The sequence below is a fragment of the Ceratotherium simum genome, chromosome 18, assembly GCF_057802395.1.
Source record: "Ceratotherium simum simum isolate JZ-2026a chromosome 18, ASM5780239v1, whole genome shotgun sequence".
NCBI lineage: Eukaryota > Metazoa > Chordata > Mammalia > Perissodactyla > Rhinocerotidae > Ceratotherium > Ceratotherium simum.
Window position 1 is genome coordinate 20,373,111 of NC_141917.1, and position 19,175 is coordinate 20,392,285.

General features: G+C 37.6%; 1 protein-coding gene across 2 annotated transcripts in view; it reads right to left on the minus strand.

The window, feature by feature from the left end:
- Positions 1–16,966: 16,966 nt before the first annotated feature.
- Positions 16,967–19,175, minus strand: part of CDH10 (cadherin 10) — a 177,586-nt gene continuing 175,377 nt past the window's right edge. For both annotated transcript variants that reach the window (XM_014781554.2, XM_087443162.1), the window contains one exon: positions 16,967–17,949. In XM_014781554.2, coding sequence (XP_014637040.1) covers positions 17,459–17,949 — 491 coding nt within the window. In that variant the 3' untranslated portion in view covers positions 16,967–17,458. The remainder of the gene's footprint in view (positions 17,950–19,175) is intronic.

Below are 19,175 nucleotides of genomic sequence, written 5' to 3' on the forward strand. Positions count from 1 at the left end.
CTTGGGAGTGTGGATTTACTGAAACAGGACCTGAGAAACATATAGCAATGACAAAAATCTTCTATAGATTAATTAGGGTAGGGATTATACATTGCACCTATTTGGCAAAACCCCCAAAATTCTATACTTAAATTATACCTTATTAAAAAAATAGTCTACCTCAAAGCAAAATATGACTTTAATCTACGACTAGTGATCTATAACTAAAAGCTGCTACAAAGAAGTACTATATGTAGAAATCATGTACATAATATCTATATAACTATATAGATGTGTAATTACACGTATGCATATAACAGTTTTATATGTATATATGACAAGGGGATTTGTGTGAATATGTATACATACGTACAGGTGGGTGTGTATTTAACATATGTATATGTCTCTTAGCGTACACCAACAAATGTTAAAAAGATTGTTAAGAATAGACAAGTGGGGCCAGCCTGGTGGTGGAGTGGTTGAGTTTGCGCGCTCCACTTCTGCAGCCTGGATTTGCAGGCTGGGCGCAGATCCCATCCTGGGCTCAGACCTACGCACTGCTTATCAAGCCATGATGTGGCAAGCATCCCACGTATAAAGTAGAGGGAGATAGGCACAGACATTAGGGGCCAATCTTCCTTAGCAAAGAGAGTATTGGCAACAGATGTTAGCTCAGGGCTAATCTTCCTCACACACACACACAAAAAGAATAAACAAGAAAATTCAATACAAATTTAAGTACATTTTAAAGCCTTGATGTTCTCCAGTTATTCAACCACGTGTTGAAAAGTTCATTTGAATATCAATATATTCAACCACATCTTAAAAGGCATGTTTACATATTTAAGTATTATAGTCATTATTTCTCCACACCTAGGTCAGCCCGATCTAATTACATAATTTAAAGCATATTTTTAATGTGTTAGTGATTTTGTTTATGCAGATCATTTTAAGGAGATAGATTTGGCTTATTATTCTTAAAGTAATATTGTTTTTTAAAACCAGTTCCCTTTTTTGCTCATTATAATAACAGAATAATGTGGTTTTTTCCCTCCTTGTGAGACAATCCTAAAATATTCTTAATAATTATAGTTTTAATCATAAACATACTTGGTAGGTAAATATAATCTTTGTTTCTCATTTTCTTCATTTCCAAAAAAATGCAAGTATTAACTAATATTTCCTTTAATCTTATTATTTTCCTATGATTTCAAATCCATTTTTCTCAAATAAAGGAGAAGTTATGAGCCAAGATATAAGATGATAGATAGTAAAAGTTAAGAAAGACTTGAGCTGACATCCAAGCTTTTGACCAAATGAGAAATATGCATCAGCTCCCAGACTCCAACCTGAATAGGCAAGAAAGAGGATTGAGAGAACCGGAGTTAGCAACTGCCACTGAATTCTGACAACTTCGTGGGAATATGTGGGAAGCCCACGTGGGAGGAATGGGAGAAATGGACTTCAACACTGTTGGAGAAGAAATCACCGCCCAGGAGTGGGAGAGGACAAGAGGCCACAGACTGATGACAGAGAACAGGCTGGGAAATTATTATATTTGTGCCTTTGTTCCTTTGCAAATCGACCAAGAGGGATCTTAGCTTATGTACTGGCTCATTGAGGACTACAAAGCACAGCCGATGCCATATTATAAAGTAAGAATAGGAGAGCTCTGGAGCTCATATGGATAACTAGGTACTAACAGTGTGTAAAGTAAGGCACGTTGGTGTGTTTCCTCGTGTTTCTCCTGATCTACTTCCCAGAATGCACCATATACGGGTGCTTGTCAATCACAACACACAATTGCAGACTAAGGGTTGTGTAGTGCCTGGAACAGAGGTGAGGAAAAATTATTTGGGGTTATAGGAAAACCTGTGGAGGAAAAAATGGGAGCGATCAAGCCCTTTCTCCATCACCAAGAGGGTGTTTTTCAGACTGTTAAACATAATTTACTTGTAGGTCACAAACCGTTTTAGTGGGTCACACTGAGTGTGTTTACTTGAAAAGAAAGTGAATTGAAACATCAAGGTGTATCACGAGTAGCGGTGTTGTTTCATAAAATATTTTTAAGTTAAACTTTTTGAACGTGTGTGTATATATATGTATATATGTGTGTAAAATACTAACCTCATAAGGACATCAATTTTGGCCTGTTTTCTCAATCCTGTTACCCAGGGAGTCAGATTGCACCAGTACCTGGTATTTTATAGGCACTCAATAAACATCTTTTAATAAATACAAGTATGTGATACTTTATTAAAATATATTATGAAAAATATATTTTCCATGGTAGGTTGCAATAAAATAAAAGTTTGAAAACAGTGCTGTAATTTTAACTAAAAGAGCACAAGATAGGGACAAGATTTTCACCCCTTCTCCAGCCCCAGATAGATATTATTAGCTGGAGTAAAACAAACATCCTTGAGCATTAAAAATGAGCACATGGCATATGAAGAAGACAGTCACAATGAAAGACCATGAGGTATGTAAACCACAAACAAAAGAGAATCAAAACTAGTGTGTGTGTGTGCGTGTGTATAACATTGAAAAGAAAAAAAAGGATATTAGAAAATTTAAGCAGGAATAAAAAGCAATTTGGGAAATAAAAAGCAATTGAAGATATTAGGTATAAAACTACAGTGTTGAAATAGAGATCATCTAGTTCAAAGCTCTCTTATTCAAAGAGGAAATTGAGACTGGAAACTGAGAAAGGAAATAATTGTTTCATGTCTCTGCATGATCTTTGAATTAATACATGAAAATGTAAATTTGCATATGACATATTTTGCTTTGCCTTTTTGCTATTTCTGAGAAATTACAATGATAGTTATTTTATTTAGTTCTAAAGAAACATATTTTTGCTTTCCTAAATAATTTGATTTTAGTTTTCTTTTAGCCAGTCATATCTTCACAAGTACTTGAACGTTAAAGAAATAAAAGGTAACTGTATAGTAAGCTTTGTCACTTAAAAAACATTAAAAAGTCTGTTAAAATCCATCTTTACTAGTATATTTTAGTACCGATTAAAGAGATCCGTGGCATATATACTTCTTCGGAAAGAGTGTTAGCTCTTTAGTTGTAAAGAGTAATACACAAGAGAACTTTGGCTCTGAAGGAAAATAGTGTTTGATTGAATCTGATTCTTTCCTCCTATTCTCCCTCCAAAAAAGCATAAGACCATAGTGAAACGCACACTCACACCCACATTCCATACCTTCAGCATTACTAAGAAACAGATAACATCACAAAAATTGTATTACCTTTAAGTAGACACATAAACACCAACTTTTTATAGTACTCCCACACTGCTGCAAGCTTCTTGGTACAGAGAGCAAATGTGGGGAGAGGAGACTTAAGAGATTTCTTGGAAAAGCAGAGGGGAAAGAGGAGAACTTCAACAAATCATACACTAAATTACCCTCATGACCTTCAGTTAGAGAAATTTCAACACTAAATGCCAAAATACTAGATCCATCTGGGATTTGGTAGCTCACCATACCAACTACAGGAAGGTAGGTTAAAAGAGAGAAGGACATGAAGTGAGAGACAGGCAGAAACATTTCTCTGGAGGAGAGGACAATAAATCAAGAAGGAGAAAAAAGAGTGGGAGAGGTGAAGAATTAAACATTCTACAGAAATCAAGCGGAAACAAGACTCACTAACCCCTGACCTTCACCCACTACATCCAACTTCCACAAGGTCATTACTTAAACAATATAAACTGACAGAGGTGGATGCTTTTGAACTAGGAAACTGTGTAGGCAGAATAATGGCCCCTAAAGGCATAAACATCCTAATCCTTGAAAACTGTGCATATATTTCCTTACACAACGAAAGGGAATTAAGGACATAGATGAAATTGAGGTTGCAAATCAGCTCACCTTAAAAGAGAGGTTATTCTGGATTTTGTAGTTGGGCCCAGTGTAATCATAAAACTCCTTAACAATGGAAGAAAAAAGTAGAAGAGAAAGTCAAAGCGCTGTGATGTGAAGACTCAACCCACCACTGGAATTTTAAGACACAGAAAATGGACGCTGACTAAGGAATGCAATTGACCTCTAGAAGTTGAAAAAGGCAAGAAAATGGATTCACTCCTAGAGCTTCCAGAAAGGAACCCAACCTGGTGGACATCTTGGTTTTAGCCCAGTCAGACCTGTGTCAGACTTCTGAACTACCAAACAGCAAGATAATAAACTTTTGCCATTTTTAATCCACTAAATTTGTGCTAATTTGTAAAAGCAACAATAGGAAACTAATACAAACTCTTTCCTCGAAATATTTAAGAATATAAATCAAACAAACTCCATTTCAAGCTATGGTAAAAAGAGAAAATATGAATCAAAATATTTCAGCCAATGCTTATCATATGCCCAAGACATACACACACAGAGCGGAAGTAAATTTTATTACTGCTAATTGAAGTAAATATCCAAAATAAGCATTCTGAAATTTTAATTAATTAATTAATTTATTTATTTGGTGAGGAAGATTGGCCCTGAGCTAACATCCATTGCCAACCTTCCTCTTTTTGCTGAGGAAGATTAGCCCTGAGCTAACATCTGTGCCCATCTTCTTCTAGTTTGTATATGGGATGCTACCACAGTATGGCTTGATGAGCGGTGTGTGGGTCCATGTCGAGGATCTGAACCTGCAAACCCTGGGCTGCCAAAGCAGAGTACGCAAACTTAACCACTACACCACTGGGCTGGCCCATGAATTGTTTAAAAAGTAACAAAAAATCCCCTATAATCAGATCCAAATTTAAGAATAATAGAGAAAAAGAGGAATAAGTGCAAACAGATTTAATTGGACTCAGGAAAGTAAAGAAAAAGAAAAGAAAATGGCAGAAATAAAAAAAACTACAAAGTTGTCAAGTGAAAATAGACTAGAATGAAATTTAAGAAAGCAAATTTATGAAAGAAAATAAAACAACAGGGAGAAATGAAAACAAAATAAAGAAATTGAAAGAGTCTGAAGTAAAATTGGTTGAAATGAAGGACAGGCAAAGAAGGTCCAATATCCATAGAGTTGGAGTGTTTGAAGAAGATAACAAAACAAACAGAATGACTATATCAAGCTATAATGCAAGAAATCTTTCAGAAATGATTTTTAAAATCTTAAATAAACCTATTGAAATTGGCCAGGATATACTTTGGAAAAATTAGGCTGCAAAAAAATCAATCCTGAGATATATCTCAGTAAAAGTTTTAGACTTTAAGACAAGGAAAAAAAATTCTTGGAAATGCTAAGCAAAAATATCAAACTACTTAGAAATCATTGAAAACTAGGTTGGAATTAGATTTCCCAAATGCTACATACAAAACTGGGCAATGGGGTGGTAAACATGAAACTCAGGAAACAAAGTGCATGCCAAGGATTTTATATTCATCCATATCGTCCTTCAAATACAAAGGACTCAAAAAAACATTTTGAAAGGACAAAAACTCAAGGAACGCCCATTGTTGAGGGTTTAGGTAAACTACTCCACAGTATTGTTGCCTCCGCATCCATTTTGCATGGCCTAAGGACCTGCAGGGTCCATGAACTGACACTAGCTCCTCCCTCAAGTGCATGCCCACATAATACCCCCCGAGTCACAAGTCAATGTAGGTTCCTGATGTGACTCCCCCAGCTGCCCTTGTGATCAGCATGTTCTCCTTGTCCCAGGGCCTAGCCCTTCTGTGCGCCTTAAATAGGACCCCCTTGAAGCTTACCAAAACCTGGCTCCTTTTGTTTTCAATTGCCCAGTCTGGTCTTAGCCCAGGAACCCCAAAGCACTCCACCTGCAGACCCTGATAAAGGTGTGTGCCCCAGGTCCTGCCCCACTCTTTCTGTCTGTGCCCTATCTTGACCTCTTGTGTCCCCTCCAGGAGTGCTGTGTACCTGCTCCAGAACCTGTGAGTAATAAACTTCTCTATTTCACTTTCCCTTGTTGAACCAGGGTTCACCATCTGACACCCCAGGGCTTTACTTAACAAATATTAATTTAACTAAGTCACAATTGGCTTCAGGAACAGGATGGATTGAGTCAAGCATGTAGCGGACCACAGGGAATGCCTTTTACCTGCAAATGGTTTACAAACTGCCTTTCCCAGGTGAATAATTATTTCTGGGAGGGGTCCACTGTTTACTGGCTGCAGTTGCACTATTTTTCACTGAATTGTACTGGCTGTGCCAGGTTTTACCTTCGCTTCCCAGAGTACAAGCTCCGAAAAAAGCAACCAGAGTCCTCCTGAACCTCAGAGCATTGCTCATTGGAGGTGGTTTGAAGGGCTATGGACGTGTTTTCTGCCTATTAATATCCCACGGGGAGGGGCTAAATTCCCCCCGCAGTTATTAAGCTTTGGGTATGTTTCCTGACTCTAAGAACTCACCCAGCTGCCAACTGTTAGGAGAATTGGCTAAGACTTTTGCAGAGTCCCATTGCATTAGTTAATGGCCTGGACATGAGAGTGGCAACCCCTGTCCAAGCATGGCCTACTTTATAAAGGTGCCAGGCCTCACCCTTAGAATGAGGAGAGGGAGACTCCCCCTCCCTGACTGCTGTGTCTGTGGGCAGCACCAGGACGATTGGGGCACCCTTACTCAGGAAGTCATGGTCCCTGGTGAGGCAAGTGCAGCTGGGGCCCGAGATCCCTCTGTCACTACATACCTTGCTGCTGTCACAACTCCTCCCCTGACTCTATGCGATACCATGGGTCCCAACCCTGGCACGTGGCAGCACAAGATCTAATGGCCCAATACAAATGGCAGGAACACCTAGCACCAACCTGCCTTAAAATGCCCAAAGAGGTTAATAAGCACCTCGCTAAACTTAAAATGCCTGTAGAGGCAGACTGGGCACCGCTCAGCACCACGGCAAACCAACATGCCAAAATGCTTGTTCTACACTTTCAAAATCCAGGGCCCAGTCTTAAGGATCCTGCTGCCATTGCGCTAGTGGAGGCTGACCCCAATTCCAGGGAGGTAGATTGGGACACCCCAGAGGAAGCAGCTGTCGACAACTCTGGCCCCTGGGGACATCCACTGCAGATCTTTCCTGTGACAATCTGTAAGGTCAAATCAGTGGGGGATAATAGAGACTTAAAAACTGAAACTCAAAACTTTACCAATCTGGAGATTCAAAATATTTTAAAAGACATGGTATAGCAGGAGGGAAAAAAAGGGGGCTGACTGGCTGTTGAGAGTGTTTAACACTGGCTCTGAGCTATAACTCACTGCCACATAAATAAGGCAACTAGCTGGTATGTCCAAGAATTACAAAATGCATAACCTTTTAAAAGCCCCCCAGAGCTTGAGGGCCAAATTCTTGAGAGACACTGGTGACTCCGATCCCCCACCTGCATGGGACGGCCCCAGGACTAAGTCAACCAGACTTAAGGCAAAGGCTGCCGCCTCGGACAGTCCCAAGGCCACAATCCAGGCTTCTAATGATGAGAGAGAGCCCAAACACAAAGACATAAGCCCTAAAGAGATACAGGGAGAATCCTTCCTCTGCTTACTTGGATTTTTATGGCTTGGTGCTGAGCTCACCCTTCCACCAAGGTTATTATCTCAAAGGCTCAAAGCCAATGGAAGGCACTAGATGGAGCCTGGCTCTCTGTAAGGTTAGTACGTTCTAATGGATCTGTCAATTCTTCGAAGATAGCAACCCAGATGACCCAAATTTTATCTCCAATGCTGAGGAGGCCCCAATTGATGCTGACTCCAGAGAATTCTTCTTACACAGAACCCCTCGCCCTCTCAAATTACAGGGCTTACACTCCTCCACTACCTGGGGACTTCTCATGGTATTCAGAAGACCATGGAGGGGAGCTTCTGACACAGTAGCCCGCCATAAGGGAGATGCTCACCCAGATTCCCAGATTTTATAGTACCAAGACAGCCCACAACCTCAAGAAGAGCTCTTGAGTGCCAGGCTCTGCATTGCACCTCACAGAACACTCTTCCCAGCTTCTGGTCCTGGAGTCCCCATGCCAACCGTTTTGGGAAGCAATATCCACCAAGGATGATTCTAAACAGCAGAGTGCCTTATATCAACAGCTCCACCAATCGGGGTCCCCAGTGAGCTTGTGTCCGGGCTGCCCTGATGCAAACTCCTCCTTTTAAAACAATTGGTCACTTCATTACAGAATCCAGTCTCAATGGCCAAGAGGCCCTCAGAGGGTCCTGAGACTCCCTCTGCCCTAAATAAGTTCCCCAACCTGTGGGTTTGGCAGCTTCCCAGAGCATTACCATGGAGATTGGAGCTGGTGCCACTTCTTGAGACGGTCATTCATTTACTACTCTGGTGGCCCACTGGGACAAAGGCAATAATCAGACATTCTTGTCTCTATTAGACATGGGACCCCAAGTCATTCCATAGTAATTCCAGGTAACCCTTCTAAATTCTCCAAGGGAACCTCCTACAGCCTACAAGGCATAGCAGGTAAAACTGTAAAGAGACTACAAATTAAGCTGGCTGTGTCTATTGGCACCATATTTCTAAAGCAGTTGCCAGTGGTGGTAGCCCCCCAGTTCTCTTTTTCTATTATGGATATGGATGCCCTTGTCCAGCTACATGCCTGGTAGAATAAACCCAAATTCCAGGCCTTTTTCATGGGAGCTAACAAATGGGAACCTGCCCAGCTGCTTTCTCCAGTGAAAAAAGTAAACACACCACAGTATCACCTGAAACAAGATAGAAAGGGCCTTCAGCCCATCGTTAGAGATATGCTTGACACCAGGCTCATTAGGCCTACCATCTCAGCTTTAATAGCCCTATCTGCCCAGTGTTAAAGCTAGCCACCAGTGAATGGAGGTTAACAACTATCTATCAAAACTTAAATCCATAGGTTCCTGCCATTAAGGCTCCCATTTCCAATATTATAGAGATGATAGATGACATCCAAAAAGCTCAGGGCCCTTGTTTTGCTGTTCTAGATCTAGCCAACACGTTTTACTTGGTCCGGGTAAGTGAAGACTCACAATCTCAATTTGCTTTGGGTTCCAAGGGCAGCCAGTATACCTTTACCAGGCTGTCCACGGTTATCTAAATAGCACACCATCACATATAAGCTATGCAGACAAGATCTAAATTCATTCAAACTAACCCATTGCTGCCTTTGGCCTTATATAAAATGACATTCTACTATGAGGGTTCTCTGAGGATGCCATCTGGGAAAACCTACACCTAGTAACACAATATTTACAGCATAAGATCAAAGAACCAGCCGCTGAGGTGTCAGCAGAGGGCCTCAAAACCCCTCACACTGTTAAACGTCAATTCACAACCAAGCCTTCCATTCCATTACAGCAGGCCCAGCACATATCAGGTCTCTTCACCTTTTGGAGGCAATGCATTCCACACTTACCCATTCTACTTAAGTCTATTTATGATGTTACATGCAAATCGGCTTATTTCCATTGGAGAGAACCCCAACAAACTACCTTGTGGCTGGCCCAACAAGCCATACAGCAAGTCCTGTCTTAAGTCCCTCCAGCCTCATACTTCTGAGTTGAGTCACTGGCAATGCCTTGTGGAATCTCTAGATTAAGCACAGCTCTACCTGGCTTTCCATGGGGTTCTGGACCAAATGCCCACCCCAGACAGCATCTGGGTACATGCTACTTGATCACCAAATTTTGGCAGCCTACTAGGCCCTTTTAGAGACAGAGGCATTATTGTGCCCTATGACCCTCTTATCCTGGGGGACAAACTCCTACCAAATTGCTGAGAGATCATGATTATACAGATTTTATTGGCCCAGATGACGGCCCAGTACGAGCTGTGAACCTAAAGCCAAATATGTGTGGTTCAAATATTACTATATTTTTTTAATTAAAAACTTCATTCTCCATAACAACACTGATGATAGAAATCTTCTCACTATCCTCACTGCCCTGAGACATCAAGATTTATTATTTTATCCTCACCAATAGTAAGCTTGGGTTTAAGAACACTAACCTTAGAGTTGAGTCACTTGTGTTTCCCAGATTCGTTGTGTAAAAAGAGTAGAAACTTGGGCAATTTTATTTAATCCTCACTTGTACTGTTTTCATATGTAAAATGGAGATATTAATAGTACTTACCTCACAGAGTCACTGTGACAATTAAATGTGTTAGTATATATAAGACATTTTGAACAATGCCTGGCATATAACAGACATGTAAATGTTAGTTACTATCATCGTCATCATCATCTTTATCCTCTTAATCATTACTATTATCGTAAATTATGCACAGCCTTACAATCCTATGTTTAAGTTTTTCAATCACACATATTAAAGGTATTGTTAATCATTGACATTTTATGTACTTAAGTTTACCACTTAAAAGGTGCGTCATTATATTTTAAGTGATATGGAGAATAAGCTTTGTGTTTGTCTTTATTTTTCCTACTTTTCAACAAAATTGAAAAACTTATACTAATGAATGTATCAAGGTACAAAATTAATTGAGTTCAAAATTCTATATTAGTAAAGCACTGAGATTTTAGCTTCACAGATAGGGAAAACGAGATATACTATGGGTATCTTTAAATAAATTATTCACTTTGCCAATAAATACACCGGAAATTGGATTTCACTTTTTCTATTCCTGTGTCAAAAATAAAGTTTATAAAAGAGTGCATCGAGTTTGAGTTTTCTTCCATCTATCTGAATGCTGTCTGCCCAGGCTATCACTTTTGGGAAGATGATGTAAGAAGGTTTCAATATATAGCTGGCATAATTGTGCATAGCTGCTGTCAAGAATTCCTAGGCAGAGACTGTCATCTTAAAAGGTTACTGTGACATTTCTAGAATATGCTTTTTCAAATATGAATGAAACATGTTGCCTTTTTGGTTGAGGGTAGGGAACGCATGGAACCTGACATTTTCCACAGTGCCAAAATTAGAAAACAAAGTATTAGAATGCCAAAATTAATCAATCACTCAACAGGTATTTATCTAATACCTACTTAGATGTCCAGCACTTAGAAGGAGCATTTTATCAGGTTTGTGTTTAACTAAATGTAACCTAAAAATCAAGGAGTTGCTTTAATCTGAATTACATAGATCTGCCAAGAGAATGTTCCATATGTTGGAACTGCTAAAGTACCTACACTCTTTTGAATGAACATTTTCTATGCTCAGCGTTATTACAAATGCAGAATCAAATTCTGCCTATAATAAAATATAACTCTTTGAGGAAACAGAAATATGAAATTTATGTAGTTAAGATGTGTACATATAGCAAATCATTTTGTTGTACACCTTAAACTTATACAATGTTATATGTCAATAATATGTCCATAAAGCTGGGAAAAGATAAATAATAATTTCAAACAAATAACTTTGTAATGCTAAAGTCCTGCTCGTCTCAAAGAAAAGCAGAATATGCTGGAAGTAGAATCACTCACTAAGCTTGGGCTGTTTTTAACCAAGATGCATTGACATTAACAAAATCACTTAGTAGAGATTTATTTTAAGATACATTAGTAGTGAGGATAATGGAAATAAATGTAAACTGTATCACAATGGCCTAGATTTTACATGTTGATAACAAAAAAAACTCATTTAAAATCCTCTTGACTGTAAAAGGAGAGAGACAAAGATCATGGTAAGAGTCTTAGGAATGTTTCTAAATATTTCACATTATGTAGGAGGTTTGTTCAGATAAATTTGGGAATCAAGTTGCTGTGCTCTCCTTCCTGTGGAGTTGTAAATGTCATGTTCCAAATTCAGGATAATTCCACAGCTGGAAAGGAGTTTTCACAAACTGTCTACCAGTTTTCTATTATGCTGTTATTGATCATTAATTCTTTCCTATATAAATCCTTTAATTTAGTGAAGAGTGTCCATTGTGCAACTTTATGCATATTCTAAAATAATCCCATTTATAACAGTAGTGGAAAATAAGGTTAAGTAAAGTATCTTTATTTGCCTTTTTTTTGTTTTTACACATACGAATTAGAATTGTGAAAAGTACCTTTCTGTCTCTTCTTTTGCTTAGTTGGTTTCCAAATGTGAAATGAAATAGCTAGTTCAGCAGGGAGGTTACTACTGTATTTGTAGCCTTAAACAAATCCTGAGGTTATCATGAGAATTCGATGCAAATTGTAATATGTATGATAAACGTCTGGGTAGACTAAAATAAATATATATATATAATCTATACCATATATATAAATTTTGTATACATACTGTTTTGCTAGCTTTTTTGGGGAGGCTGAGACTTTATATATTTATTTATTTGTATATTTATATATGTGTATATATATATATATTTTTTTTAATTTTTAACCATCAATGTACCTTTGACTCCAAGCATCTTTGCTCATTCACATCAATTGTCTCAGCTCATTTCCTTGGTTTTGTTGCGAGTTGTTGATTGATCAAGGCTGTCTCTAGAGTCCATGCCTAGGTAAAATTGAAGGATGTTCTCTTTCCATAGCAATAATGTGGTATGTTTTGGCAATTTCAACAAGTGAGACTTGTTAAAAGTAATCAAGAAAATACTAATCTAACTGTTTATACCCAGTAATTACGGCCTGTAAGAAATAAACAAAGAATACAAGAAACAAATAAATTACAAAATTAAACCCCAGTGCCTTTTGGCAAGGAGGTAGGAGAGCTGTCCCTGGGGCTCTGGTCTTCTTTTCCACTTCAACATTCCCCTTCATCATTATCTTTCTCAAAACCTTCCCTCATCAACAGTCCCGTTACTGGGCCTTTTCACAGCACTATCAAGGTCCCCAAAATCATGACCTAGACCCCAACCACACCAGAAGGGAACCCGAAAAGATAGTCATTCTCTGCCTCTAGCATTTATTTTACGTCAATTCCTACTATCTTATTCTTAGGCACTTCACAAGTATTCCAAACACATTTGCAATATAAGGTCATTTAAAACAACGTTTTGACTATCTCAGATTTTTGTATCTTTTAAGATTTATTTTTAATTTCCTAAAGCAATTAGCCAAAATAATTATTAGCTAATTATCATTTATCCTTAAAATGATGGCCCAGTGGTGTACCAGTCTGGAAGAAAAAGGGTTCCCAGAAAATCAGCATAGTCACTAAGACCTCTCCTATAACTTTAAATAGTTCACCATCTAAAGGAGGAGGCAGAAATATCATATGTATATAATATGTATTTGCATACATATATATTTTAAATAAAGTATAATATGTGATAAGCTCAATAGTATAATATTTATTAATTCTTCCAAAAATGTCTATTGAGCACCTAAACAGATAGACATAATTCTGTTTATTGGGCATCACAATGAACAAAACTGACAAAATCCATGCTCTCATGAATTTTATATTCTATTTAAGGGAGACAGAAAATAATCATAGTAAACAAGTAAGTCACATAACTTTAAAATTAAAAAGGTGGTGGTGTCTGGGAGAAAATAAACAGTGTAAGAGCAAAGGCAGTGCCTATGGAAACGTTATAACTCTGAGTAGGTGGACAGGGTAGACCTCAAATAAAAAACAGCATTTGATAAAGAACTTGAAGGAGGTAAGAACATGAGCTGGAGGAAGAGGGAATGGTCAGTGTGAACACGTGGAGACAGGAAAGAACAGCAGGGAGTGAGAGCCTGGAGCAGAGGAAATATATGGCAGAAGAGGTCAAAGGAGTATGAGAGGCTTTTAGGACGTTGTAGGATTTTTCTTCTACTCTGAGCAAAATGAGGAAGGAGTAGAGTTTAGAACCAGAGAAACAACCAAATGGGAAACGCATTGTGAAAATATTTCTTTGACCTCCACGCTGATAGTAGCGTCAGTGGAGCAAGGTGGTAAGAGAGAGACCAGTTAGGATGTTAATTGCTCCTAATAACGGAAGAGGTGTTGGTGACTTGGGCCAGGGAATGGAAATGGTGAAAAGTGGTGGGATTCTGTGTATGTTTTAAAAATAAAACAAATCCAATTTCTTGGATGTGGGATTTGCAAGGAAAAGTAGGATCCAGAATGACTACAAAGTCTAGGGCTTGAGCATAACATTGGAGGAAAAGGGAACTGACTTGGATCTCTCATGTGCTCTCAGCAAAATAAATAAATGACTTGACTAGAGGCTACTATTGCACACTATTTACAACCTGCAGAATGACCTGATGACCAAGCAGGGGCCCTGAACTCTTCTTTGTGGGCCAATACTGTACTCTTTCAAAGCAATGGGCGAGGTCCAGCAGGTGGGCCAGGGGATAAAAGGAGACCAGGGGTTTACTATTATTTCAAGGTTGAAGACAGGCTGCACTTCCAGCAGATCTGGAAGGGCAGCATGTGAGTCAGGGAAGTTCTGTTTATGGCCACAAGCAGCTGCAGCTTGCCCAGCACTCCTGCTGCGTTGCCTCAGGGTGCCTGCCCAGGCGCAAGTCCGCGGGGCCAGGGAGCTGCAGCACACGGTCCCAGCGCCAGGCAACAGATGGCCCGCAGGGTTGGGCTATAGCTGGTGAAGGCATATTGAAGGCATTGTATATAGATACTTATGTAGATGTATTGATAAATGAGCCCAGATACCTAGATATCCTTAATTCTCAATCCTAAATCTTAGGTTTCCTTCTTTTTGAATATCCTAGACACTAATTCTTCATAACTTATGTGTTTAAGTCTACCAAAACTTGTCTGGAACTCTTGCAGTTGTGTGACAGTATCTACTTGACATATAGAGAGAAACCTCAGCCTAAGAGCAGGAATTTATCATTGCATAAACTTTCTTTGATATTTTGTTGAAAATAGAACTGATGAAAACTGATTAACGTGCTCATCATTTCTAATTACCAAAGGTTTATAGATCATTTTATTTCATTTATCTGAATATTTAAAACATGAAAAAGCATGACAAAATACTTTCTTTTCTTTGTTTACAAAAATTAATAATAGTGAAAATTAGGTATTTTGTTATAAATTCTAAGTGGTTTGATAACTATTTTGCCATTTTTTTCATTTTCATGAATAGAGTAATTATGCACATATGTAAAAATTATATACGATTCATTATTACATCTCTAGGGTTTAGAGCACCCTTTGATTTTTATAATAGATACTCAAAATGTTTGATGAACGAAGAAATAAATGGATAAATAAATGAAAGGTCCACAGTTTTCTGGTGAAATCAATGACACCGAGACATTTTCCCCACTCCCCATATAAAATAAATTTTGGACAAAAAATAATCTGCATATTGGGCATTCCTTTAGAAGAACATCATGCAAGGGAGAGTACTGAGAGAGTCTGAGCAGGTCTTTATAGGCATACTTTTTAATTTCAGGGTTTCCAAGAAATTAATTAATCAACATATTACCTTTATTATTAAAAAAATTAGGATACCTGTTACTGAGGACCATGTCAGTACTCTGAAAAATGATTTTTGTACAATATAGTTCTTATATCTCCAAAGAAGCCTGCTAATCAATCTCTTTCAAGAGAATTCTTGGGAGATTCGTTTGGGTGATGCTAGAGATCACTGCTATAATTCTTTAAATTTATAAAAGTTGGATGACAAATAAACGAAAGAGCAAGTTAATGTCAGTTTGAAATTATCTGAATGAGGATAATTAAAAATCTTCAAATAAGAATTCTAATTACTGACATCTAATATTAATAAAAATAGCCAGTGCTAGATATTTTAAAACTAATTTTCAATAAAATGAATATTATATTTTTAATCATAACTAATGTGAAATGCTCATAAGATATACCTTCTTATATCATTTCCATGTTTGCTGATTTTATTTGAATAATCTTTCTATGACATTGAAGGTTTTCTTTTCCTTCAGTGCAGCATACATGATCAATTTTTTTTTTTCTTAAACTTTGTCCTTTTGACAGTCAGTCTTCTGGGTACATTAATGGGTTTTTGAATATAGGAAGTCAACCAAGTTATGTTTTACTATGGTTGATGTGTCTCTTAGCCTTGTAATGTGATTGTAATTTTAACTAGACCACATGGGTTGTTTTTCTTTCATAAATTACCAGGCAAACCAAAATGCTTGCAGTCAGAGGAGTGAGTGACTTTTCAGCCTAGAAGTTGGGGAAAAAATATCATTCAAGAAGATTAAAATAATTAATTCTGCATTAAGGATATGTCAATATTGCAATCTGATTCACTCCAAAAGCATAGCATTTTCACTAATTGGAAAGCACACAAATCTTTGTATTGTTCACGATATACTCAGCGGGGAATGTGACTTCCTAGTGTAGGCCCAACAAAGTGTTCTATTTATAAATAAATCATGTTTGGATCTTGAGCAATGAGGGATGGGTTAGTGGTAGTTAGCCTCCATGAATCTCAGGATCTCCAGATAATAAACTGCCAGTATTTTTTTTTTTTTTTTGCTTTCTATTGAATCATTCATTGACAGAAAAACAGACTTTGTTACAAATAGTATATAATGCACTTTCTAAAACGACATAATTACAATGTTGTATCTGAATGGAATATTCAGCATTATTACTGTCATTACTAGGCATTTTCAAAGTCACCATGGGAGGTAAGCATATTTTCCATTAAAGAATTATTTCAGTCTGAAATCTGTCTGAATTATTATTGCCTATAAACCTCAATAGCACAAATGTATACAAAAATAAGAAAATGTTTTATTCTTTCAGATATTATTTTAGTGAATATGAACAAAATGAAATTACTATATTGCTGGTGTTTTGGGATATTTAGCATAAGGATGGCTATGTTTTAAATTTGTTTAAATGGTAAATTTTTAAGTGATCTATAAATGACTATTACTTTTAATGTGAAGAATTTTTCAGAAATCACAGCATAACAAGACTCCTTGGAAAAATAATTCTTACCTAAATCATATTAATTTGGTTAGCGCTCTCAATAGTAATTATAATGATTTTGTGTTCTTACCTGCTTTCAGTGTAATTTTGTACCACAAAATTTAGTCCATAGAGAAACTTTTTATTCCTAGGGAAAAAAGAGGCTGGAGACAAGGTAGTTGTAAAAACTGGTTTATTTTTTAAAAATAAATACAAAAATATAAATATAAAACATTAGCAGATAGAATTTGATGAAATGAAATTGCACAAACGTTTTTATACCAGGTTGCATATCACACCTACTAACACCACAGGTACATTTTTTTCTTTAATTTAATGTACAGAACAGGATATATCTTAAATTTTTCTTCACCTTTTTAAAAGCTTCATTTGCACGGGCAGGACGTGTATCTAACAGAAGCGGCTTGTTTGTGAGGTTGCTAAGGGAGAACTATCCTGTTCATGTTTCTGAAATTATCTTTTATTTCCTAAGATGGACAACACTGAATTTCCATAGCTTTGGCTCTTGGAAGTGATTAAATAAAATGTCGTATATATTCCATGAGACATCCTACAGGAAAGAATTAATGTAATTAATGAACAAATTAAAAAGTAAATGGGAAAAAAATTGTGCTGAGTGGCAGGAAAACTCTCCTGAATATCAAATAGGGTGAAGTGGAGATGGTGTGGGTAAAGTTACTTCCTCTTGTTTGAACAGAACATATATCCTAGGTTAAGAGTCTTTGTCACTTTCCCCGCCACCATACATTTCGGCCAGCTTATTAAACCGAGGGCCCCATTCTCGGAGGTAATCGTAGTTTTGGTCTCCATCAGTCGTACCTGATTCTAAAGAACTCAGAGATTCCGCGATGGAATCATTTCCTTCGTAGGCATAGGTTGCAAGTGAGTCGTAGGGAGGTGCGGTGGGATCCAGATCATGCTCTTTTAGCCTTTCGTTAATGAAATCCCGGACATCCGTGTTATCCGGCGCTGTGGGAGTCCTCCGTGGTATAAATAAAGTTTCTGGAATAATATCTCGCCGGAGCTTTTTTTCCTCGATAGCTGCAGGATTCCGCAGGGTGCCGATATCAAAGGCCTGGGTGTCCTCCTCGCCGCCGCCTTCATCGTTATAGCTCACAATGTTGTCTCTGATATCCTCTTTAGACAAGATCAGAGGCTCTTTTTTCCGCTGTCTTTTCAGAGCTGCAAACAGTACTACTATAACTTGAAAAAAGAAAAGAAGATACATTAGAGGTCCATCAAAAACACTGTATAAATAACCAGTGGAAGTAGTACAAAGGAATTTAAGTTATTAGGTTTTCCCTGGTAGGTTAGAATTTAAGATTAATTTTGTACTTCCAACAATTTATTTGGAGTGGGAAAGGGGGTTTTGAAGGATTTAGCCGGGGTTTTGAAGGATTTAGCCAGAGTGGGTAGTGTTTAAGAGCAGTGTTTGTAATTTATTTTTAAAGCAATGTGTGATATTTCACAAATACAGTGACTTATTTTTTTTTTTCTAAGAACTGTTTCAAGATACTTCCTGATGGTACAGATATTATTTGTACTTTGAATTAAACAGTGACATAAGATGTTATATAAAAGAAATAGACACAAATTGAATTCAGCTTCAAACTATTAAGAAGAGCAAAAATATGCTCATATTTTTCACTTCCTTATATTAAAAAGGCAGCATTCTTCACAAGATATGAAGTATTGGTTTCTGTTAAATAGCTTTGCTGATGGATTTACATAGATTTGTTTTCTTACATTGTTAAAAGAAGACCATAATTACTGGGAAAAAAGACTACATTATTTAGACATTAGATTGGTTTAGAAATTTATGAGATTTTACATGGAAATACATACCATGCATAAGACCCAAAAAGCATTGTTGGATCACACGATGGCAAAGAGTGAATTCACAACTACACTGAATTAACTACAAAAACCATACAAGAACTTTGACTGGATGCATCTCTTTTTTTGGTGAGGAAGATTGGCCTTGAGCTAACATCTGTGCCAATCTTCCTCTATTTTGTATGTGGGATGCCACCACAGCATGGCTGATGAGTGGTATGTAGGTCGCATCTGGGATCTGAACCGGTGACCCCCAGGCTGCCAAAGTGGAGCATGCAAACTTAACCGCTGCGTGCAAACTTAACCACTGCACCACCAGGCCGGCCCCCAGCTAGATGCATCTTAAACAAATGTAGATCCATAAGTGGAAATGTATTTCACTCAGAAAGGACATTTCCTTATTTCCATGAGAAAGTATCAATAATAATTTTAATAATCATAATAATGGTAATGGCATAAAAGATAGGAGAAAGTTAATATCAAATTCCCTCTGGTTGCATTAGTTTCGCACCCTCATTCACTATCCCCAAACATTTTGGTCCTAACCCTTTAAAATGATGATTCGGAGAAACAGATATGAATTCAATTAGATG